The 25018-nt window shown below is 49.0% G+C and overlaps 1 protein-coding gene and 1 long non-coding RNA gene across 18 annotated transcripts in view; one reads left to right on the top strand and one right to left on the bottom strand.

Annotated features, from left to right (window-relative positions):
• The window catches only part of ATXN7L1 (ataxin 7 like 1), a 233392-nt gene extending 216070 nt beyond the window's left edge, over window positions 1–17322 (top strand). For 11 of the 17 annotated variants that reach the window (XM_040644366.1, XM_040644365.1, XM_040644367.1 and 8 more), the window contains 6 exons: window positions 3704–3825; window positions 5250–5555; window positions 8027–8966; window positions 11747–11821; window positions 15785–15907; window positions 17111–17322. In XM_040644366.1, the coding sequence (XP_040500300.1) occupies window positions 3704–3825; window positions 5250–5555; window positions 8027–8966; window positions 11747–11821; window positions 15785–15907; window positions 17111–17212 (1668 nt within the window). In that variant the 3' untranslated portion in view covers window positions 17213–17322. Of the gene's footprint in view, window positions 1–3703; window positions 3826–5249; window positions 5556–8026; window positions 8967–11746; window positions 11822–13363; window positions 13620–15784; window positions 15908–17110 lie in introns of those variants that run through there. The other 6 variants (XM_008703546.2, XM_040644368.1, XM_008703548.2 and 3 more) reach the window with 6 other exon arrangements.
• On the bottom strand, window positions 5497–8020 carry LOC103674639. The gene is made up of 2 exons (XR_005838624.1): window positions 6954–8020; window positions 5497–5711 (listed from the first exon to the last, which is right to left on the bottom strand). It is a non-coding gene; the product is annotated as an uncharacterized LOC103674639 (long non-coding RNA).
• Window positions 17323–25018: the final 7696 nt, after the last annotated feature.

Raw genomic sequence — 25018 nt, 5'->3', positions numbered from 1 at the left:
ACCCTGGGGTTGAATGATTGCCTTCAAATTACCCTTGAAAATCACAGAAGGAAAGGGCAGGGCTCCCTATTGATTATAATCCTTTAAACACCTGAGTATCCGTGGTCTACCTTGAAGCGAGAATGCCTGAGAAATGGTGTTTATATAAGTGCACTGGGGAGTTGACCTTGTGGCCCTGCCCAGCTAAAAATGGAGCCTCTGGTTGCCAGAGTTCGTCTAGCTCACCTGCTTTGAAAACCGTCTGTCTTAGCAGTAGGCCAGGTGTGAGCCCTAGCTGCTTTTCTCCCCTGTTGATTCTGAGTTTTATTGTTATTAGTAAGTGTGACCATATGGCAGCAGAACTGAGAGAGAGAGAGAGAGAGTGTGTGTGTGTGTGTGTGTGTGTGTGTGTGTGTGTGTGTGTGTGTTGAAGAGAGGAGAGGAAGAAGCATTTCACATCAGCATGATTACTGATTAACGAAAAGGTACAATTCTTTCCCAATTCCTTGAAAGAGTCCACTATCGACAGTTCAGAAGGTCCTTGAAATCAAGGTGGGATTTGTAAGGAGGCGTGAGCTGAAGGCTTGTTTTTGTTTTGTGCTACCATCATAGAGCCAAATTCAAACCCCATGACCCGTTTGCTCTGGTCCCAGCTGGAGCCCTGTAGGGTTACCTTTGACTAACCCTAGATGTCATGGGCTGTGCAGGGAAAATCAATCCTGCACTGGGGGCACCTGGCTGGCTCAATGGGTGGAGCATGTGACTCTTGATCTCGGGGTTGTGAGTTCGAGCCCCACACTGGGTTTAGAGATTGCTTAAATAAATAAAATCTTTTTAAAAAAGCCAATTCTGGGGGCGCCTGGGTAGCGCAGTCGTTAAAGCGTCTGCCTTTGGCTCAGGGCGTGATCCCGGCATACGGGGATCGAGTCCCACATCAGGCTCCTCCGCTATGAGCCTGCTTCTTCCTCTCCCTCTCCCCTGCTGTGTTCCCTCTCTCGCTGGCTGTCTCTCTGTCACATAAATAAATAAAATCTTTAAAAAAAAAAAGCCAATTCTGTGACAAGATAGAGTGAGTCCCTCCTCCCTTCTATCTGTGTGATGAATAAAGGCCAAATTCACTTCCTGTTTCTGTGGATGATGGTGACCTGTGGTTCACCAACAGCCTGAGACTTTGCTGCTTGGCCAGTGCAGAAATAGGGACAGGGAGGAATGCCGTTAACTGCCAGGAATAGAACATTGAACTCGTATACAGTGTCTACACCACAGTCAGTGATTCATCTTACGGAACAAGAGGTCCAGAGGTAGGTGATTGCCAGCTGGGTTCAGCATCTCTGCAATATGGTGCTGCTGACGGAGAATTTCCGCAAGCCTCTTTGCCTGTCGTACAGTCTCCCTGTGCCTGCGACAGCTCCCATGTCACATCCTCACCCACCAGCATTCTCCAAAGGTTGGAAGGGGACAAACAGAAAGGGAGTCTCTTTCTAAGGCGTTATCTTATATCATTTCTTAAGGAAGGAAATCTTCCAGCGAGCTCCCGCAGCAGGCTTCCGTTTCCGCCCAGCAGAAATGGGTCACGTGCCCACCCCTACACCAACCAGGGGTTCAGAATGATGGGATTGCAGTGACACAGGATGAAAGGAGCCATGATTCATCTCAGGGTTCTGGGAAGGGACCCCCCTCCCTTCCCTGCTCCCTGTGCTGTGTCAGATACCAGAACAAAAGGGCGGCTCCGTTAGGCAGGAAAAAGAGGGGGAGAAGTACGGGTGGGACGGCAGTAGATGAGACTGGCCATCAGCGGGGTCTGCACAGGGCTGGCACGGTGAGGATAGGCAGGGCCATTGAAGGCACGCTATGCGGCGGAGAACAGGAGACTCTTGGACGGTTAACCTTGCATCTGTATGGAATTAGAGACCTAGGTAGCAGAGACAATAGGGAGCCTCCAGCTTCCGATTCTAAAAGAGATACTGGACTCCACCAGAAGGCCAGAGTCCAGAGCATGGGATATTTGTCCAAATGACAGGCTGCCAGGCTCCAGTGGATTAGGTCAACTCTGGGCATGGCGGATTTGTGTGCCCTTAATGTTTTGCTGATTTAAATGGAAAGCCCATGGATTGTTTCCTTGCTTTGTCCTTTCTCTTATGGTCAGTTGATACATTAAATCATTTTTTGTCACAAACAGTCATTCAGGGTGTCTTTAGCAACTGGGACGAAAGAAGAAAAGATGTCTTGACCTGGAACAGCTCCCACGTGCTGCTGGGGACCGGCTTCCACATTGGAGAATCCCCCCTTTGTATATTTTCTTGCTCGATCTGTAAGCACTTGATATGAAAGTGCAGGAAAGAGTTTTTCATCAGGAGTACAAGATTTGATGGGTGACAAAATTTTAGTGCAAAACCCCCAAAACATAAGCAGAAACAAAACAAAGGGAAGGTCTTGCATTTCCTCCGAAGAACCGTTCCAAAGGCTGGTTCCAGGAAGAGTTTGTGGAATGAGTGCCAAACCCAGCACTGTGTCTGGGATGGAGGCCAGGGAGCTGCTGGGAGGTCTGAGGAAAGGGGGAGAAGCTGTATTTGAGTTATAGAGTCTTATGCAGACTCTCCTGAGCTCTAGACCAGCCAAATGTCACCTTCTCGGAGGTCGCTTCTCGCATTTCTGTCTGCTGGCCTTCTGGTTGCCCTAACATCATAATCCAGTGATGTCCATTAAACATCTTACTGCTCATACTTCAGCCACGTGTTCTAAATGTGATGATTTGCTTTAAACATTTTGTAGGACCTTGTCTCTCCAATCCATTCTTTAGCCCAAATCCTTTCCCTGCCACCCTCATACGGAGGAGGAAGAAGAGAACGAGGCTTCAGCCTTTATACATTTAAAATCAAGCGAGGCACATAGACATTATATAGAGAGAACATAAAGCAGCCATGCAGCAATTCCAAGGTGAAATGTAATAAGGCATGCGGTAGGTGTGTGGTGGGAGCTCAGAGGGACACGGTTGGTCAGATAAGGGCCATTGGAAATGAGAGTCTTGATTAGGGCGCTCAGGCAGGGGAGAATTGGGACTTCAAGAGAAGGAAGGAGATAGGGAGCAGAGGAAACAGCATGAACAAGCCAAGGGAACAGCATGAATGGAAGCGTGGTGACGGTGATGTGTCGCAGGGCAGCTTGCAAGTGCCGAGAGGTGGACGCGAGGTCAGGACTGGGGAAGGAAGGAGTTTATGGCCGCATTGGAAGTGAAGTGGCTCTGTTGACAACAGATAGGAAAGCTCTGACCAGTTGGCAGACTGCGTCAGGACAAGCAGTGTCCATTACTGCGATGAGAAGCAGGGAACCGCTGAGTCCCTGAGGAAGACGGATGATACCATAAGCAGGCAGTGCTGAAAAATCCCCCTGGCACTGGTTTGGTTTGGTTTTGTTGGTTTGGTTTTGTGTGTGTGTTTGTTTTGAACCTATGATACTGGCTGGATCCCAGGTGTAGAGAAGGTAGCCCTCAGTGCCACAGAAAATTAAATGTCACTACTGTTGAGTCCTAATGCGAGGTTCTGCAAAAAATCAAGAGCACAGACAAAAGCACCACAGAAATATTTTTGGCTTCAGTACTATTTGCTTCTTTATTTTGAGTAAAATTGTACCCCTGTGTGTTTTTGTGCAAATGTTATTTTTCTCTGCATGGTTTATATTAGCTTATTAACCTGTAATCAAAATTAAAATGTTTTTTCCCTCACAGTTTTGCTCATTCGGGAGTCGCCTCATGGGACGAGGGTACTATGTGTTTGATAGAAGATGGGATCGTTTTCGATTCGCACTAAACTCCATGGTAGAAAAACACTTGAATTCACAGATGTGGAAGTAAGTGAGCCGTTTTTGTGCAATATATGCTCAGAGCTGCCCCACGACTGTCTGAACTCTAACTTTCTGGATGAATGTGGTAGTCGGCTTTTCATAGAACAAAATGATTCTGAAATCGGGATCCCTGATTAATTTGTAAATGCCAGTTCTACTTAATGGCTTTCCCACAGTTTCTCAGGGACACGTACGACGTGTGGTATGCTTTGTCCTCTTTGGAGATCATTTTCGGGTTGGTAATCTTCTAAACTAAGTGAAAAAGGCATTAGAAAAGATCTTGTTTATTTAAGAGTGTTAAAGGGCCTTTTTGCTATGACTAAGAACATCTAAGAATACTAAGAATATGCCTCTATCTGTAATGTTAATGCTACAATGTCAAAACTAAAAATTTCACAATGGTTATGGACCAATTTCTAATTGTTTGATGTCCTGTGAAAAAAATAAGTACCGCAGCCAACAGGCAGATCCTGAGTGATGTTTGAAGTTAGTTAAGCTTGTCTTTGGCCCTTCCCGCCTCGCTAGAGCTCTCTCCCCGCCACACCCCAGCTTATATTCCATTTTCTGATCCCCCTTTCTTCTCCAACACCTCCCAATGTATTTACGTCTTAACAGGAGATTCATAAAAAAGGGAAGGAAACATCCTGACTTAGGCAAATGCCCTCGTAAAGGAGTGACGACCTAGATCCCTCTGCAACCACAGCACACACGGGGCTTGCGTCCCGGCCCCTCGGTAATGCACGGCCAGCCCGCACCCCCACTCCTACAAAAGTGAGCCCCTGGGACATCCTAATCCGTTAGCGTCACGGACCTCCCAGGTCTGGGCCCAGGCGGTTCAGGAAAGCCACTGCCAAGCCCCTCGCCCCTCCCAGGGAAGCCCGGGAAAGGCGAGAAGGCGTTCCTGACAACGGGAGGGTGCTGTGGGGACAAGGGAGCAGAATTCAGAGCTGGCCCCTCTCCCCAGCAGCTGTGGCACCTCAGCCCCTTTCCACTGCAATGCCCAAAGAGCCTCCAGCGCCAACCTTGTAGCAGAAGCCAGCCCCACGGGGGGGTGCGGGAAGCAGTCCCAGTGCACTCCATGGTGACACTTACTACCAAATAGGAAAGGGCCACAAGAGAAGCTTATCGTTTCTTCTCACTGCAGCGACAGCTCAGTGTGTCCGAGGGGCGCCCTCCGTGTCTGCCTGGGTCCGCTCTAAACCGCCTCCGCCGGGCGCTGCATGCGGGACTCCTGGGTTCTCGGTGTTTCGGTGATTGACCCTTGTGCGATTGTCCCCCCAAGATGGCATCCAGCCCTGGCGATTCTCGCAGCCCTTTGCGCTCCCGTGTTGTGGAAGTGTAAATCCCGGACACGTGGAAGGAATGTGTTGATCTGTATTTCGCTACCTGGTGTCCTGTCAGCTCAAGCTCCATATTCCTTTCCTCCTCAGGCACAGAAACCCGAGCCCCAGGGCATCAGGTCCCTCCCCCCTTTTCAGGACTTGCCTAACCAATCTGCTGTCACTGAGCAACATTGGGGCTGCCTGGGTGTCAACTCTGGAGAGCGTAGCACCCCGCTGCCCTCTCAACCTCGCTGCCCAAACCCCAGGCCCCGACGGGCCCGAACCTGGAGGGATGGCAGCCGATGGGGGCGTGGAAGACATTAGGAAGAAAAGGAACGGCCAAGACTCTTTTTTCTTTAACAAGCATTTAACTCTGCATCAGGAGACGCCAACACAGTATTCTCTTTCAGCCAGGTCAGCATCTGGATCTCCATGCCAGCTGGCAGGGGAGGAGGGGCGCTGTCAGTGCTGTACTCGCATCTGTGGGCTTTTGTACGGGACTTCCCTAGGCCAGCGTGCAAAGTTGAAACCAGGGCACAGCCCGCAGAGCTGAAGTCCTCTGCCATCCACCTAGAAAAACACATAAACTGTTGAGCGCGGGAGGCAGGGGCTTCCCGGGACGGTGAGCCGCCACGTGCCCCTCGCCCTGCTTCTCCCCTGCCCTTTCTCCCCTCCGCCTCTGCCCTCCACTTAGGACTAGTGGGGAGAGGAAGAAAAGGGACAGAAGGTAGACGAAGAAAATAGCATCCACCCCTCCCCCGGGTGTCAGCCGGGTAACACCGACGACTTCAGCCCTGCTTGTCCTCACAAGTCGAAACACACTTACACGATTTAATGGGAAAATTATAAAGCGGGGCATTCAGAGTCGATCCCGGTTAAGGCCATTGATTGGGGTCCTCTCTAAATGAGCCATCTGGTATCCGTAAATAACATTTCTTAACAAGTCACTGCCAAACCTCTGCCCGCATGTATTTCTATCCCTACTTTAGCTGGTAAGAAACTGGAGTCAGGGAAAGATGGAGCAGGCTGGCGACAGAGACGGCGGGGAGAGTGTCCTAGCATCACACTTCCCGAGAAGTCCTCCCGATAGCGTCAGGGCGGGGTTGTGCAGTGCCGGACAGTTTGAAGGGCGGGTCCAGGCCTGTCGGGTCTGCTGTCGTGGGAGTCCTTGCCCCGCATGCATAGTTATGTTGCTGCCGAGAATCCACGCGCTCACCCATCCACCCACCCATCCATCCATCCATTCATTCACTCATTTGTTCATTGCAACAAGTACTAAGGAGCACTGACTGACAGGACCTTTACGTCCTTTGGGCTTAAGAAAAAGTAGATTTTCGAAGGCCATCATGGCCACAGTGGATTTGGCAACGTTTTTCCTCTTATATTTGATCCGTGTGATCTGATGTTTTCAAGGACCCTGTGCTTCTGCATTCAAGGATTCCTCTGGATTCCACCCTAAAGATGGAAGCCATAAGCTCCACCAGGTTGCAGGCAGAAAACCGAGGCCTCAGGGCAGCGCTAGGAGAGGAATTCCCTCCTCAGCATCTACTCTTTCTGGAGTCCAGGGGCACCCCGTCCTGCTGCTACAGCGGAGAGGGCGGCTTCCAAGGAGCCAAGGAATTTCTAGAGGCCCCGTCTCACACCTGTTCGAAGCCTGGGGGTGCAAGTCCCAAGTCTGCCCACCTTCAAGTGCTGCTTTCAAAGAGAGAGAGCTAGTTCCTGATGGCTCAGCTACACTGAAAATGATGTCCAGAGTAGCAGGGAGGGGGAGCAAGGGGAAAGATAGGAAAGCGCCTGTTTGAAAATATTCACCTGGCTCCTGAGGTCAGTATCCTTTCCTGCAAGAAAAAAAAAAAAAAAAAAAAAAAGGAACAAATGGTGACCCCAAGACCCCTGTGCTCCTCCCAGTTCCCAGAGTAGCAGCAACCTCGAGCCAGACCATGGATTGGAGGTGGGAGTCCACAGACGGAGTTTCCAGGAAGGCCCCAAGAGTGACCCGCCCCCTGGTGCTGGCCTGGACCCCACACAGTGCAGGGGGCAGGGAGTTTGCTCGCAGGCACCCCCCAACCTTTTGGAAGACCCCCTCCCCCCGACCATGTGTTCTCCTCTGCCCATATCCTGCATCTGTCTTCAGAACAAACTGGAAATTCCTGACCCCCTGGTCTGGATCCTTGTGGGTCTCTGTCGTCTCACCCCATCCTAACACAGGGACGGGAAGACTGTGGAAGGGCAGCCACACCCCCATTGTAGCCCTCAGAGCAAGAGCTGAGGTCGGGTGAGGTGAATAAGAATAAATCGGAGCCAGCAGCCCAAGCTCACGTGTTCGTGCCTCTCTGCAGAATAAAGCGGAGGCTGCAGACAGCGTAGGCAAGAGGGTGCTGGCCTGCCAGCAGCGGGGGCGGGGGTTGCTGGGAAGGCCCGAAAGGCAGTGTGCAGGGCTTTCCCCCAGGTGCAGGTGGCAAAGCCCTGTCCTCACACTTCTTGAAGACTTCAAGTTAGGACCTACCTGTGAAATGACTACTTCTCATTAAAAATCACCGTCATCACTGCCAAAAAAAGAAAAGAGGGAGAGAGAGGGAGGGGGAATTTTATATTCTAAATAACAGTTGACTTGATTCATGAACCCAAATTATCCAGTAGCCAAGCATGGAGAAAAGGATCTGAGAACCTGAAAGTGATTAAAACTAGGTTTCTGGATGTTGCAATGGGGGGAGCCACAGGGAAGGGCCATAATTCAGAGTCCGCCATCCTTCCAGGCTTCATCTTCCATAGTGTGGTCCGACCGGGGTTTCTCTGTAGCCCTGCCGCTCACACGTATTCGAGCCTCTGGAGCGCTGCCAAGCCTGTTTCTCACGGTTTCTCTTTCACTCTTCTCTCATGTTTAGGAAGATCCCTCCTGCGGCAGATAGCCCCATGCCCTCGCCAGCAGCCCACATCACCACCCCCGTTCCAGCATCCGTTTCCCAGCCTTTCAACAACCCCAGTGCTGTGTATCTTCCTTCAGCTCCCATCAGCTCGAGACTCACCTCTTCTTACATAATGACATCAGCCATGCTCTCAAACGCAGCTTTTGTGGCGTCGCCGGACCCGAGCGCCCTCATGTCACACACCACAGCTTTCCCCCATGTGGCTGCAACCCTCAGCATCATGGACTCAACCTTCAAGGCCCCATCTGCCGTGTCCCCGATACCAGCCGTCATCCCTTCCCCATCCCACAAGCCATCCAAAACCAAAACCAGCAAATCCTCAAAAGTCAAAGACCTGTCCGCCCGTAGCGACGAGTCTCCAAGTAACAAAAAGAGGAAGCCGCAGCCTTCGACTTCCTCCTCCTCCTCCTCATTAACCTTGCAGACATCCCTCTCGTCTCCATTATCAGGGCCCCACAAAAAGAACTGTGTTTTGAATGCCAGTTCAGCTTTGAACTCCTATCAGGCGGCCCCTCCCTATAACAGTCTGTCTGTGCACAACTCAAACAATGGGGTGAGCCCACTCAGTGCCAAACTGGAGCCCTCAGGACGGACCTCGCTGCCCGGCGGCCCCGCGGACATAGTGAGACACGTGGGCTCGGTGGGCGGCAGCAGTGACTCCTGTCCCCTCTCTGTGCCCTCCCTTGCAGGGGACCTCTCTCTGGCCTCACACAATGCCGTGTCTTCGCTGCCCCTCTCTTTTGACAAATCAGAAGGAAAAAAGCGTAAGAACTCGAGTTCTAGTAGCAAAGCCTGTAAAATCACTAAAATGCCTGGTATGAATAGCGTTCACAAAAAGACCCCGCCCAGCCTTCTCGCACCGGTGCCCGATCCCGTTAACAGCACCTCCTCTCGGCAGGTAAGGGACCCGTGCTTCCAGGGGCCTCCTGGCACTGCCTTCGTGGGCTCTGGGGGGCGGAGGGGGCTGGGCAGCGCCCCTGCTGAGCCGGGTGGCTCAGGCCGGTAACAGAGAGCACCCTCTGTTCTGAGCACGGTTTAGTGAACACGTACTTTGTGCGGCTCTCACTGTGTGCTGAGCTGTTCTAAGCTCTATGCAAGTGTCACTGCTTAAACCCCGCCACCCAGAGTGGTTGGTGCATTTGTTATCACCGCTTTACAGACGAGGAAACTGAGGCATGGGGCGATGCTGAGCTCCCTCTCCACTTCTGTTTCTTCTGTATCTTGAGTTCTGAGGACAATCTCATTAAATCTGATCTCTGGAAAGCCCCTTAGGAAGAGCCTGAGGCCCAGGCAGGTTCAGTGATGTGGGGGGCGGACCATCTGGGGTGTGGTGGCTGGTGCTGCCGCCTCCCGGGTGACTGTTCCCGCTCCTATGGTAAAACTGCATCTCACACCAATCGGCACAGAAGTGTCCGATGATGTCACTGTGCAAGTAGGAGGCTGTATGGTGAGGAAGCCCAGGAGGATGGGGCGAGAAGAGTCCAAGCTCAGGCGTCCTCAAGCCTGGTCTTTCCCCCCGGGTGGGAGTGGGGGAGTTATTAGGAGAGGCCTGCACCCCCTCCAGGTGCTGCCGCTTGGGCACCCAGGAGAGGGCGGAGGTGGCGGAGGGCTGAGCCCGCAGGCCTGCCCCGGAACCTGATGGTGGGCTGCGGCTGCCCAGGTTTAGAATTAAGCGGGCCGGACCCTAAGCCCAGCCCTGTGTGGGGATGAGGACTTCGGAGAGATGAGAGGCAGTTGTTAAACAGATGTTTTAATGTTTTATGTCGTCTTTATATGAGGCTAGTTAAAACCTCACGAAGAGAACATCTTGAGGGGGATTCACAAATCACAAGTAGACACATGCAAGACAGCACATTTGGATCCCAAGGGCCAGGCAAGCTGCCAACTGAGGCCAAGGTGAGATAGGGAGAGATGTAGGTCCTTGCACTGGAGCCTGGGACATTCATACCCGTCTGCAGTTGCAGCAGGTGTCCCAGGGTCTGACCCCCAATTCCAGGGGTGTAGGGGAGGGGGGCCAGCCCTGAGACTACTCTGCTGGTCGGGGCCACCACCAGGCCTCAGGACGATGAAGGGCAGAACCAGGGCTTCCTAAACTTGAATGTGTACAGGAATTCCTGGAGGTGTGTGTTGGGGGGGGGGGTTCTTATTAAATACAGACTCTGAGTCAGCAGGTCAGGGGTGCCACTGCACTGGTTTACAGGCCACACCCTGACAGCACGGGGCTTGAACTCACAACCCTGAGATCAGGAGTCTGATACTTACCAACTGAGCCATCCAGGCGCCCCCTAGTGTCACCCATTTTAGATAAAGTTCTAGCCGTTAACACTTATTTAGGGATGGGCTCTGTTCCAAGCCCTTCAGATATATTCATTCATTTAATTGTTACCTGTTATTATCCCCCATTTTACAAATGAGTAAATTGAGGCACAGGAATGTTAAACAACATGCCCAGAGTCACACAGCAAGGAAATAGTAGGGCGGAGATTTAAACCCAGGCAGTTTGGCTCTGGAGTCTGGGCTCTTAACCTTCATGCCTCCGTGTTCATGGAATGTCTCTGTACTGAGTCAACGTTGCCCTGTTTGTCCTTGGGTCAGCAGGACTCTACGAAATGTTTAGCAAACACAATGAATTAGTCAAAACCAGTGGTGAAAGGAGCAGACAGGCCTCTACCAGAGTATTTATCAGGAGGGAAATCGAAAAAGCTGATGCCTTGAATAGCTGCCTCGGCTCTAGCCCTCATTGACTCTCATGTGGGTGATACCTGGGTGCTTGTCACTGGGCCATTTAGGAAACTTTTGTCCAGCGTCACCCCCCGGGGATGGCCAAGTGCTGGGGAAAGGCCTTTGCAATTCTGTTAGGAGACTGGGAGAAGCATGACGTAGGTTGAAGAAATGCAAGGTAAACATGTGCTTTGGGAATCTACTTAATTGTATCTGGTAGGTGTAAGACCCGAATTTCCCACAGAGATGTTAAATTGAACAGAAAAACAAGACTGCGAGTGTAAGGCAGACGTCTTTATGCCAAGCTGAATTAACACGGAGGACAAGCTCTTTATAGGCCCAAGGAGGAGCTGCGGGTGGGCAGCGTACTCACCCGAGGAGCCCGCCCACCACGTGCCCAGGACAGGAAGGGGAGGAGCCCGACGGCCACACCCATCGCCCGGCCACACCCATCGCCCCCCCACCCCCCGTGCCGGCTCCCACCTGACTGGGGAAGCCTGGGGCCATTTGGCTAGTTTCCTGAAGAACAGCAAGGTGTTCGCTGTGTCCCGTGGCCAGAAAAATCGACCCAGAATAAGAGGCAAGCGTTTATCCTGAGCTAGTCCCAGGGAGTCAGGGCTGGGAGCAAGATAGGTCTGGGACGGGTCTGGGAGGTCAGAGGCGGAGAAGCGGGGCCTCTGCAGGGGTAAGTGCCCCCCTAACCCCCGGAGGGGCGAGGCCTCTCGCCGGACGCCTTCATCCTCATCCCTGAAACTCACAGGCCACATCTGGGACGCAGAATTAAGAGTTCCCCTCCATTCCTCTTTTCCTGTGGGACGGGAGGTGCCCCCGGAGCCATTTGCGTCCTCTGCCATCTGAGATGGAAACTCGAGCGGCACACCACTGGAGGGCGCTGTTGTACCCTGGGCGCCGCGGGACACCGGTGGATCTGAGTGGGACTTCGCTGGTGTCTTTCAGGTCGGGAAAAATAGCAGCCTAGCTTTGTCACAATCCAGCCCTTCAAGCATATCCAGCCCAGGACACAGCCGGCCGGTAAGTCACCGGGGGAGAAGGACATGGGGTCACCAGCAGAGAGCGCGAGGGCCTTGGGACAGACCCTGGCTCACACCTCAGCTCCAGTTAAGAGCATAGCTTCCTGGCTTCTGGAGCTTGGCCTTCTTGATAGTAGCTGTGTGTCCTTAGCTAAGTTACTTAACTTCTCTGTGCTTCAGTTTCCCCACCCACAAGGGGATCGTAATGGCCCCTACCCCGTATGGCTTTTGTGAGGATTAATTTATTTGCATAAAGCCTGTAGAAAATGCTTGACGCGTAACAAACACACAAGTCTTAGCCCCGATTATTAATCGCAGCTGTGTGATATTAGGCACATTCTCTGAATCTCAGTGTTTTCATCTGTTAAATGGCAAAGGTGACACCTACCTCCTGAGGTTATTGTGAAAATTAATGAATTGACCCAAGGGCCTTGCTCGGGGCACGGATCCATCAGCCCTTTCTCAAGGCCTCTGGTGAGCTGTGGCTACTGATCAAGATGTGGTTTCCTGGTGGGAATCTCCGGGTAGATCTAGCAGTTTTTACAAACAGTGTGAGAGTAGTCAGCGTACAAATGATTTTCTCCAGTGGAGTGCGTGTGCCTCTGAGGGGGGCCGAGGGAGGGTAGGGGGTGGGGTAAGGCGTGTTCTACGTGACAGGAAAAAATACATGCATGGCTGTGTTAGGTCGTTTTCGATGTGCTGTAGCTTTTGTAGATACCAAATTGAAATATGTTTGTCTGCATTTTGGCCTCTGGGGTTTCCCCACCAATGTTGGGTCGTGTTTGGGTGAAGATTATAGGGAAGTAGTTTTTGTATCCCCAGATCAAGGAGAGTCTCCAGCAATTTGAGTCACTTTTTGTGCCTGAGCACCTGCAGCCTATACTCTGTGCCAGGGGGAGGGGATGCGGGTGGAGTGGGGGGGGGCTATGCCCTGGTAACCTGCCCCTGTTCGCGGCGCCCTCCTGCACAGTTTGCGGGCTGCACCTGTTGCCTACACAGTCACCCTTAACAAACATAATAATAATAAAATAGCATTTGCTGAGGCTTTTCTCTATGCTGCGCCCTTTACATACGTTACATACGTGAAACCCTTGTAGCAACCCTGTGAGGGACAAATGATGATCCTCGTGTTAAGACTGAAGGTGCCCGGACTAAGAGGCTAAGTAACTTGAACCCAAAGCTTCCATACTTAATCCAACACTAAACGTCTTCCTTAGAGAATTCTCCACGTGGTCTACAGGTTAGGTAGGAAAAGGTACAGGTCCATTATTCCAGTGCTCCCTGCAGGAGGGGACCCCTCCATGCGTGTCCACAGGATGTGTCCCTGTGTCTTCCCCCGAGTGAGGACCTGCGTGGCCACATCACAAGCACCGAGCCCGGAGCCCCGAGCCCTCCGCATCCGGCGTCTCACTGGCTCCTCGCCGCTGCCTTAGGCCCAGGGTGGCTCAGTATCACAGCTGGGACAACAGAGCCTCTGTTCTCGAATTCTCGCCAGTCATCCCAAGTGTATGGTTTTGAAACAAGCTTTTCTTTTCTTTCCTAGAAGACCACAAACAGAACGGGCAGGATAAGGACTCTTCCATAGCAAGACTGTGAAGCCACTTCCAAACCTATGCCAGGCCGCCAAGGCCGAGGCGGGAGGAGGAGGGAGGGGAGCGCGCAGCCGGGGAGAGTCTGTTTCCTGGGCCGGGTGCCTGTGGCTCTGGCCTTTCTTCTTCCTTTTTTAATTGACCAGTTTTTAGTTTTGAAGAAAAAAGCAAAAGGCAAAAGAACGTGAATTTAAGATTTACGGAAAACAATACCAGTGTTTTGTTTCGATTCTTTCATTTGCCATGTGTATTCGTTCTTCCAAGTTTGGGGTCGCCCCTCTAGCTTCCGACGCTGCTGCTGCACCATCATGTCGCTCCAGCCGCGAGAGCAGACAGGCCGCATGTCCGTTCCCGCTTGGCCTTGTCTGAAACCTTGAACTTGAGCACATGCTGCGGTGCTCCTTTCCGTGACCTCTCCCACCCGTCCCTTCCACCCCCTCCCCCCTGCCGCTCACCGGGTCCCCACTGGCCATGCGGAAGGAGCTGGCTCGGAAGGAGCTGGCTCGCACCGGCTCCCCCCGGACGGCATGTGGGGGAGGGGCTTTGCTGGGGAACAGCCTGTGTTTGGGGAGCCGAGACCCCAAACCCCCGCCCAGGCTGAGCGCCCTCGTCAGGTTTCTGCGCTGCACCAGACCCGCGGGAGCCAGATGCTATGGGCAAAACGAAGAAGAATGGCCGTGGAATTATGTCTTTTGGCGAATACCACTGTCCAGCTGTGCAGCTCAGAGAGGATCTGCTGGGTCAGGGACAGGGGCTGGAATGGGCCTGGAAGGTGGCAGGAGGCAGAGCTCATGCAGAGGGGAGGATATCCCTCAAAAGACCGATTATCTGAGCTCGTTAGGAATCCATGCGGCGGAACCCCTTCCAGGGTGCGGGTGTACGAGGGCGCCTAAGTCAGGCGACCCAGAGAAGGAGAAATCCCAGGGAGAAGGTCACGAGACCCCAGGAGGCCACTCAGGGCTTGAGACGCAGCTTCCACAGCGCTGGAAATTCACAAGCTGCCCCCCCCCCCACCCGGGAGGACTAGGCAAGAGGAGGATAAGCAGGGCTAGGGGGGCAGGAAGGGTTTGAGCTAAGCTTCCATGGAGGGTTAACACCTGATGAGAATAAATACAGCGCCGCCCGTGCACCTCCGTGCCCTGGGCCCCAGGGGCCCCTGCGATCAGCACACCATCGATCAGCTTGGGCTAGGTTATCAGCAGCCCCACCTCGGATACAGCCATCCCAGGGAGGTGTCGTAGCCCAGCTACCGCTTAGTGAAGAAGCTATTTGGAAGAACGGGAAGAGAGAAGCTAGAGCCCTACAGCTATGAAACTGTTCACACTGGAGTTCTGAAGGAAATAGCAATACCACAAGCTCTGCTAGGGAATGGTAATCAGGAAAGGAGTTCACCATATGAAACAGGCATTCTGTGCTATTAATCATGAACCTTTATATACGGTGTAATAGCAAGAGATACTAGGAAGTTTTGCTTCATCCCTAAATCAGAAATGAATGCCAGTTTCACAGCTGGACCCAAACCCTCAGCCCTACCCCGAAGTTTTCCTTTTCCTTCCCATCCCCACAACCCAAAGATCAGACTACTGTTAACCTTTCACCACATTGGATTTCGCAAAGACGGGAGGCAAACGGAGTGATTTGTATCAATGGAATTGCACTGACCGTGTTTCTTATAGGATTCCTAAAATTTTTAATATAAAATGAAGATTTTTTTAAAAATCAGGAGTTGATATTAGGTACCAGGACATTAGTTCAGATGATTTCATTTTTATTTCTACAGTGTTAAAAGTGCACTTATATGCCGGTTTATTTACGTCTTGGGAAAAAGAGACTACAAATTGAAGGGAAGGTGGTTACTTTTTCTTTAAAAAAAAAAAGTTAAGGCAGATTTTAAGACTTATAAAATGTTTAAGAAATTATAAACAGGTTAGACCCTTTGGAAAAAAAGTTTAGAAGATATTCTTAAAGTAAATTTTTATAGTGTTAATTTTGTAATAATTTATGTTTTACTATATTACAGAGCTAACTGACCAGAATAGTTTCAGAAACAATATGAAACGTAGGAAAGTTTAAGCAATGTTTATATTTTTAAAATGTTCTTTGAATTATGTTTTTATTGTACATTTCTTCAGACTGAAAAGTATGTACATATCTTTGTTATTTTTGCACAATTTTTTGTCTCGTTCGGTTTTAGAAGTCTGTTGTTTTTTTATAATTTATTTTAAGTTGTAAAACTTGCAGGAGTAAAAAAAAAACACACACAAAAAAATCTCAGCAACAAAATAACCCTCTGATTTATAAACTCTTACACTCAAAGAGGGAAAACAAAGGTTGAGAGATTAAGTGGCTGCTTCTGAGAAATAATGTCTCGACAGGGACGAAAGGAGCAATTCAATTGGCTTAAACATTTTAGCTGTCTGCATCTTGAATTGCAAGCTGGAATAGAGAGGCTCCCCACCGAATGCTGCTTACTTGGTGAAAGACTGGCTCTGACCAAGGTGAGGACATTTCTGGAAAACTGAGCAAAAAGGGAAAACCCACGGTGTTTCTTCCTTCACAATCAACCACAGGTTTACTTTATAATGATGTATTAAAAACTCACAGCTTGAAAAATGGAATGCAAATAAAAGGTTTTCTTTGGGTTTGTTTTAACAGAGTTCAACTGGACCAGCCTATAAAGCATTATTAGGGTGATACCCTTTGGGAACTTCTGTTCTGCGCATCCCACCCCAGCCCCTTGACTGCACACACACACACACACACATACACACAACCCCACCCCACCCCCATTTGCCTGAAGATCTCGTGACTTGTCGCCAGCCATAGAGGCTCGAAAGCTCTGGGTGTTAAGCATAACACAATGCATAGACCTGTCAGCCATAAATAAAAAAAAAAAAGCGACTTGGATAACTTGTATGCCTTCTTTTGTATCAATGTACCAATTGTAAATAACACTGATCAACCTTTGTAGAGAATAGTTTCTACAGCATATTCTATTATTGCTGATTCTCAGTGAACTCTTGTTTTAAAAAAGGAAAAAAAAAGAAATTTTCTATTTACACCTTATATTTTGTTATGCTGTCAGCCCATGGCACTTTAACAAAACTCGGTGGGTTTTCTGTAGCTGGTCAGTCATGGGGTATATTCAGTAACTGTTGCACAGACAAGAATTTGCACCTGCTCATTTGTCCTTTCCTACTACCGATTTTAGAACCTTTTCCAGAAGAATTTTGGAGAAAGCATGTCCCAACGTTCTAAACAAATGCCACACTTGTGGAGTGGGTTTCTTTTCTATGATCCATATTTTGTAACACTAAGTATTTTCCTTCTTTGTCCCCGCACCTTTACGTATTAGCACTGTCAGATAGAATTCATTCCATGCCTGTGATATTGTAAGCAGAATAAAATGTCTAATGTAGGTGTAAATAGTAAATTCTATGGCTTACAGTTTTAAAAGGAAAGAACAAACATGTATCTCTTGATACTGCCATGGTTCAGCACCAGGCCTGGAGACATTCTCCAGTGAGCGATTGTACTTTTTTTTTTTTTTTTTTTTTTTTTTTTTTTTTTTTTTTTTTTTTTTTTTTTTTTTTGTAACATGGCTTTGTAAATAAAATAATTTATATGTTTGTAAAACAAAGTCTTCGGGTTTTTATAAAATTTAGATTTTTTGCTATTTCTTTTTTTCTTCTGGGTGAAAGTGTTCCCACCTGATGAGCCTTCCTGCTAGAACACACATCGAGAGAAGAGAGTGGATTCATTCAACAAAGATTTATGGAGCCTCCTGCAGTGACGGCCCCTGAGCTGGGCGCTCTGTGCTCAGTGAGGAGAAACAGACACAGTCCCAGCTGCTTTCTGGAAGCCACCCAGGGGGGAAGACAGTAAATAAATAAACACACGATCAAATGTGTAATTACAGATTGTGGCAAAGGCTGTGGTGAAAGGAATTGAATTCTGTGAGAGAAGAACGGGAGAAGCCGCCGTAAAACGGGGGTGATAGGGCGCTCTCAGGGAGTCCCGTCTGAGGAAGTGAGCTGAAGGCACAGTGAGGGGGAGAGAATCCCAGGCAGAGATGGTCCAAGGTAGGAAACGCTGTAAGTTCTTAGAGCCTAAGGAAGATCCACCGTGGACAGAGCAGAAGGAGGGAGATGGACAGAAGTCACGGCAAGGTCACAAAAGGCTTTCTGGAGTCTGGATTTCATGCTCAGTTTGGTGGGAATCCTTTGAAGAGCTTTAAGTAGGGGCATGGCATGACCCTCCCCCCCCCCAAGTATGAGCTGCTGTGTGGAGAATCACTTGGAAGCTAGTTCAAGAGACCAGGTGAGACGTCACGTTCATGTGGTCCCAGGATGATGACAGTAGAGATAAGGGGAAGTGAATGGAATCGGGATATCTCTTATTAATATTAAATTGACAAGTCTTGCTTAGGAATTGGATCTGAGAGTTGGGAAAAATGACTCCCAGGTTGTATTAGGTGGAAATGCCTGCCATTTCTTCAGATGTGGAAACCAGAGGAGGGATGAGTTTTTTAGGGGGCAGGCAGGAGGAAAGTTTGGTGAAGCTCAGAAGTCCTGTTCTATGCACATGTGTTGGCTTCTCAGTGGGGTCCCTGGAACACCGAAGCTGCTGGGCCAAGTAGGCATGACATGCGCATGACTGGAAGGCTCTAAGTTGGAGGCAGCAGTCTGGGAACCTTCAGTATATGGATGACATTTAGAGCCACAAGCATGAGTGGGATTGCTTGAGAGAATGTAGAGCGAGAAGAGCAGACATTTAGAGGTTAGGGGGAAGCAGAAAACTTGCGGAGAACCCTAAGATGAAGCATTCCCAAAGAAGAGAGAACCCAACAGAAAGTGGTTCCCTCTAAGCCAGGACTATAAGATGGTTCAAGGAAGGAACAGTCACCTGAGTCAGATACTGTAAGATCCGGATGGTATCATGTTTGGAGTTATGCGGCATGGAGGTCATGGGTCACTGTTAGTTTCCTAGGGCGGCCATAACAACTTACTACGACGTAGTGGCTAAAAGCAGCATAAATTTATTCTCTCAGAGTTTTGGAGACCGGAAGTCCAAAATCAAGCAGGGCTGCCTTCCCTTTGAAGGCTCTAGAAGAGGATCCTTCTTGGTCTCTCTCAGTTTCTGCTGACTGCTAGCGGTCCATGGCATTCCTTGGCTTGTGGTTACATCCCTCCCATCTCTGCCTCCGTCTTCACATGGCTTTAGAACCCCCATGTCTTTCCCATGTCTCAGATTTCCCCCTGCCTTTCTCTTGTAAGGACATCTGTCAGTGGACTGAGAGCCCACCCTAAATCCTGGATGATCTCCCCTCCAAATCCTTTAATTCATTACATCTTTTTCCAAGTAAGTGCACACTCACAGGTTCCAGGGGTTAGGACTTGGACCTATCATTCAGGGGGTTACTATTCAACCCACTACAGCGACCTTAGCAAAGCAGGTATGATGGCATGGTGGGGACCACAGCCAGACTAAAGCAGTTTGAAGGAAATTCATATATGTTGGAAAATCTTAAGGAGATTAGAAGGCTCAAGAGAGTGGATTTGCTTCTTTTGTTTATTGTTTTTCAAGGGAGAAAAGACAAGATTATGATTCATATGCTGGTAAGACTAGGACAGTAGGGGAGGGGAAAAGCTGAAGAAGCAGGGGGTGATCAAAAAAAAAAGGGAAGGGCCCCTGGGTGGCTCATTGGGTTAAGCGGTTAAGCGTCTGACTCTTGGTTTTGGCTCATGTCAGGGTTATGAGACTGAGCCCCCCATCCAGCTCGGCACTGAGCGTGGAGCCTGCTTAAGATTCTCCCTCTCCCTCTGCCCTTCTCTCCACTTGTGCTCGCTCGCTCTCTCACTCTCTCTCTCAAAAAAAAAGGGAAGGGAAGGCTTTGAGAAGGCAAGAAGGAGGTGAACCCAAACACATGTGTTTGTAGTGTTAAAAGAAAAACAGGCATATTTTTAAAACTCTAAGAGTTTATTTAAAGCAAAAATGGATTTGAATCAGGCAGCGCCGAACAGAGAATGGTTGGGAGCGCGCCACCAACAGGGAAGAGACTTTGACAGAGTAAAGGTGGAAGCAAGGAAGTTCTTGGATGGACTGTAGCTTAAAGCCTCGTTGGCTGTTTGTGACTGATTGTCCTCAGTGTTTGGCTGTCGTGACCTTGAGGCATTGGCGAGCAGGGACTTGGGGTGTCTTACATAGGCCGCGGGGCATCAAAGCCCCCGCAGTCTCAGAGCCTCCTTGTTTAATGAATGGACCAGGAGGAAGAGGGGCCCTGTGTCCAGGGCAATGGGGAAGAAGTCAGCGTGCAGACTGGCTGTTGGGAAGACAGGGAAGACACACCTGGTGGCTTCCATTTTCTCACTGACCACAGGGTAACTTGGGTGTGTGTGGGAGCTTGGGAGAAGTGTGCAATGTGCGAAGAAAGAATTAAGCAATTACCAGTGAAACTCGATTGCCACAGCGTTGAGAGCACATTTGAGATTCGTGATCAAGGCAAGGTCCTGGCATGGGGAAGACGATCTTGGAGGGAGGTTTGAGCACCCGAAGGGCAGAGCGGGGCCATTGGAGCTCCAAGGCAAACTAAGGCACATTTCTTATCGTTCTGCCTCACCCCCAAGTGAATATTTTCACTGTTGTGCAGAAAAGAAAACCAGGGGAAGCAGATTTGAAACTTGGCACGTAGTAAGCGCCTTGCGCATAAATGTTTTTTTTTTTTATCCGCAAATGGATTATCCGCAGTCACAAAACCTCAGTGTGGTACTTCTAGCACCAAGGACCTCATATATCCATTTGTTCTGAGCTTTGTCTCTGACTGGCCACCCATCACTGCACTGGCCCCGGTGACATTTAACTTCATTTTGAAAGGAGCCCATACATTCTGTGCTTTCCAAACCTAGACCTCTGAGGAGCCTCCTTCAGTACTAGTCACAGGCTCAGAATCACTGTGAAAACTAGAAGTGATCTTAAAGACCCTCTTCTACAGGGGAGGGAACTGAGACACAGAGAGGTCAAATGAGGTACAAAGACCACACAGCTGGCTGATGGGCAAGCCTGTTCTTTCGGGCTAGGGCTCTTCCCATGGTATCTCACTGCTTCCTGTAGAAATAAACTCTACCTACAGACTTTCCCATAACAGTGTTTTAAAATTCTGTGTGTCGGGGCACCTGGAACACTTAGTCGGTTAACCGTCTGCCTTCAGCTCAGATCATGATCCCAGGGTCCGGGGATCAAGCCCTGCATTGGGCTCCCTGCTCAGCGGGGACCCTGCTTTCCCTCTGCCTGACACTCCCCCTGCTTGTGCACGCTTTCTCTCTCTCTCTGACAAATACATAAATGAAATATTTTTAAAAAAATTAAAAGAAAATACTGTGTGTCTCCTAGTTGGCTTACTCAGGTCTCTGGAATTTCTTTTACTAAAATATTTGTCTCCTTTTTTATTTTTCCCATTAGGCAGTAACAACTTGCCCGATGGATTATGTCTTGCTTTCTGAGCCATTTGGGATTAGTCCGGTTCCCAGGAATGCATTTTAATAAGTGTATTTTCTTTTTTTTTTTTAAGACTTTATTTATTTATGTGACAGAGAGACAGCCAGAGAGAGAGGAAACACAGCAGGGGGAGTGGGAGAGGAAGAAGCAGGCTCCCAGCAGAGGAGCCCAATGTGGGACTCGATCCCGGAACGCCGGGATCACGCCCTGAGCGGAAGGCAGATGCTTAACGACTGCGCTACCCAGGCGCCCCAATAAGTGTATTTTCTATTCAGTACATCCTCATAAGCCATGCACCTAGGCAAGTAAATGAGGAAAGTGCAAAAAAGCTGACTATCTCAAAAACAAAACCAGTCCCACCGACGTCTGAGTCGGTACAGAACTACTGTGGGAAGCTTGCCCACAGCTGGGAGGTGTTGCACTCGTCGTGACATTTCCAAACGCAACTCTGATCGAAGGTCATACATGCTGGAAAAGTTCTCTCAATTTAAGCAATTTTGGGAAGCTTTCTGGGTTTCCCTTTCACCTTCTAATATTTCAGCAAATTTCTAATCAAAGCAAGCATCATCATCACAAAAGCATTTGCTTCCTCTGAGACCTGAGCAAGCACTGTGGAAGCTGCTAGAAAAATAGGAGCTTGTGCAGCCTGTATTAGGATTTTCAGTTTCAACTCCCTTCACTTCCCTGTCTGATTTCCTAGCCAGTTATTCCTAACCCCTCCAACACACACACACACACACACACACACACACACACACACAGGCATCTCTCAATTTTCCTGAGTAATCTGGACACCGTGTTGGGGACTGATAGGGATAAGATAACAATTCTGTCAAGTTATCAGAATGGGGTAAAGGCAGAGCCCCATAGAAGTGAAGCGGACAGGGAGGAAACCATGATTCAGGAGCTTTTCTTTTGGAAAAAAATCAGATGCGTGTTTTGGGTTTTGTTCGTGATTTTTGCAGGTCTTTTGGCTCTGTCCAGCTCAATCAGCTGAGACAAGTCCGCTGTGGGCTAGATGCACAGCGCTGAGCACAGCACGGTCTGCAGAGAGGGCGCCTCGGGGGCGCTCACCTTCAAGCGTGGAGGATGTTCCCGCCAGGTCGACATGGAGCCCAGCACTGTTCAACATTTTAATTAATGAATTGGCATGCACAGTAACCTTGGTGAATTCAAGCCTTGAATACCAACAGACAGATTTGTAGACTGGCTTTTACCTTGGCGGGGCACAAGGGAGGTTTCTGGAGCTGGAAGTGTTCTGTATCTTGACCTGGGAACTTGTTAAATGAATATAATCGTTGGTGAAATATTTAACAGGTTGTAGGCTCAAGATTTGTTCATTTCACTGTGCACTCTGAAGTTGAAAAGTTTACACACAGACGCAAGAAGTAAATGGCAGACTTGGAGGGATCATTGTGTCAGCAGAAAGAAGAAAGTTACGAAGTGGTTTAAGGAGAATACTAATGAGAGGCCCATTTTCACCCCCAAGTCCCCCAGGGACAGTAGGTGCCACAGAGGGGAGGGGGCAGCAATGGGTTGAAAATGGAGAAGGGGGTGGAAAGTGTCACTGGAGGTTGTCGGATCCCTGGGAGCCCCATCACCTCCCCCGTGCAGCCAAGGGACTGCTCTTTCCCTGCCCCCCAGCTGGAAACACAGGGTTATTTTCTAGAAAAACGGAATGGGATATGGAGATTCAGGATTAGTGTTACCAGGCTCAGCAGAGAAAGTTAGCTTGGGGTGGGATGGGGGCTGGGATGAGGCATGAGCTCGTCTCTTCTCATCATAAAATGTAGAATTTTAATTCGTTACCATTTGCGTGTGTTGCTTTGATATTTTTAAAATTTGAGTAAGTACAGTATCAGAGGCCTAAGTAATGGCGGAACATATGGGAGCCATGGGGTAATCGCTCATGTGTGTTCGACAGACTACAGTGTTTGGCTCTGGGCTTGGAAGCTTACAAAGTCTGGAAATAGGACCAGAGAAAAACTGAAAGTAAGCAAATATAATTGATTACAATGACTCCACTTTCTGGAGCTGGTTAAAAATGGAATGCCTGGGCTGCCTTTAAAGGCAGTCCTCCTTCACAGGGGGCCTTTCCCACTAGGCATCTTGTGTCGGCGATACACACGGGTTACGCTGACATTCAGGGGCTTCGTTCTCTCAAACCCTGTATATTTCATGTTTCCTTGGACTTCGAATTTACCGTTAGGGACTCCCTTAGAGTTCCAAGGAGCTGTCTTGTTCAACGCCACATGGTTCCTAAAATAGTGACAGGCGTACAATAAATGCGGAATTCAGAAATGAAGCAATCGGGGCCTGACCGGCTCAGTCAGTGCAGCATGAGACTCGATCTCAGGGTTGTGGGCTCCAGCCCTATGTTGGGTGTCGAGATTACCTAAAAACAAAATCTTAAAAAAAAAAAAAAATGGAGGAGTCAATGGTGTGCGGATAAATATCAAATATCCGGCTTTTGGGGGTGACAGGGGCAGCACTTGCTGATTTCTGTGATGTTAAGACCCCCCACCATGGCCTACCCATTTCAAGCCATCAGCCCAACTTTGCTGAACACAGAGAGCGAGGAGAGGTGCACAGCCGAGTGTTCTGAGCCTGAACAAGTCAGCTCCAGGCCACCCTGATTTTGACCAGTGCAACAGATGTGCTTATGACCAGTAATACTATATTAATTCATGTTAAACTACAGGCAATAATTTAATCCATGAGCGAGACCAGAGAGGAGAACTTTGCTGTCACTTAGAAATGACCAACATTCAAGCCATCAAATTTTTTTTTCTTTTTACCGCTTTTTATTTGTCTTTTAAACTTATTTCTGTGTAAAAAGGGCATTGGGGCAAAGTGGGTATCTTAGTTTCAAAAAATAATAAAGCAATGATCTAGCTTTCTTGTAAAAGCCATCCCCACTCTGTGGGCTGTGCTCCAAATGCTTCATTTGGAAGCTAATATATTCTTCCATTAAAATGTAATATCAAGGGTGATTGGGTTGCAGGACAACCCACAAAAGCCCATTGATCCACAATGCGCTTGAAGTCTGACATCGATGCAGTCGTGTTATTTGGGGAAACGCATTCTCAGTTTCAGCTAGGGAAGACAGGATTGTGTGCCCCCGGGGCCACCATCCGCAGCCAGGAGAGACCACACCCTTCATCCCACCCTACTATCTGCCAACTGCCTGGAGTGTCAAGACTTCACAATAACTCTGTGAGGTAGGCGAGATCATTGCCCCCATTTCACAGATGAGAAAACCGAAGTTTATGGAGTCAAGTAATTTGGTGAGGACCACACAGCTTGTGAGCAGAAAGCCTTCTGGGAAAGGGTCCTTGATCCCCCAGGTAAATTGTGTGAAGAGTAAATCATCTGAGGTCATCCATCATACAAATAATTTAGAAGCACAAAGAATGTTTTTCATAAATTTTGTTCTGGGCTTCAATTTGTGGACCTAATTCAAGCTTCAACAGAACCAGTTAGTGTGATGGAAGTTAAATTTAGTCTCAGTTTATAAAACGAGGCTCAGTTTATATGATATTCTGAAATACAGAAGTGTCCTCAAAAATGAAACAGAACAGGATTGCCTGGCTGGCTCAGTCAGTAGAGGCATCTTGGGGTCATGAGTTTGAGACCCATGTTGGGTGTAGAGATTATTAAAAAAAAAAAAAAAAAAGTGAAACAGGACAGAAAAAGAAAAGAGTTCAGGTAAAAACTAGTGAAATGCAAATGAGGTCTATGCCTGAGTGAATAGTACTGTACCGGTGTTGATTTCCTAGTTCGATGGTGATGTTCTATGGTTATGTGATGTATTGTCATTGGGAAGAGCCAAAGGAAGGACACGTGGAACTTACTGCCTATTTTGGTTTTTAAGATTTTATTTATTTATTTGAGAGAGAGACGGAGAGTGAACGAGCAAGAGTGCCCGGCGTGGGGCTCGATCCCAGGACCCCGGGATCATGACCTGAGCCGAAGGCAGACACTTAACCAACTGAGCCACCCAGGAGCCCCGAGTCTATAGTTTCTTAAAGCTGCAATACAAAATCTGAAATGTTACCCCAGAAAGTCCTCCAGTAGGAAACCAAGTAGGACAGCCTGTGGACAGAGGCTATGGA

Source organism: Ursus maritimus, unplaced genomic scaffold (assembly GCF_017311325.1).
Source record: "Ursus maritimus isolate PB19 unplaced genomic scaffold, ASM1731132v1 scaffold_3, whole genome shotgun sequence".
Lineage (NCBI taxonomy): Eukaryota > Metazoa > Chordata > Mammalia > Carnivora > Ursidae > Ursus > Ursus maritimus.
This window is presented reverse-complemented; position numbering and strand designations above follow the sequence as displayed.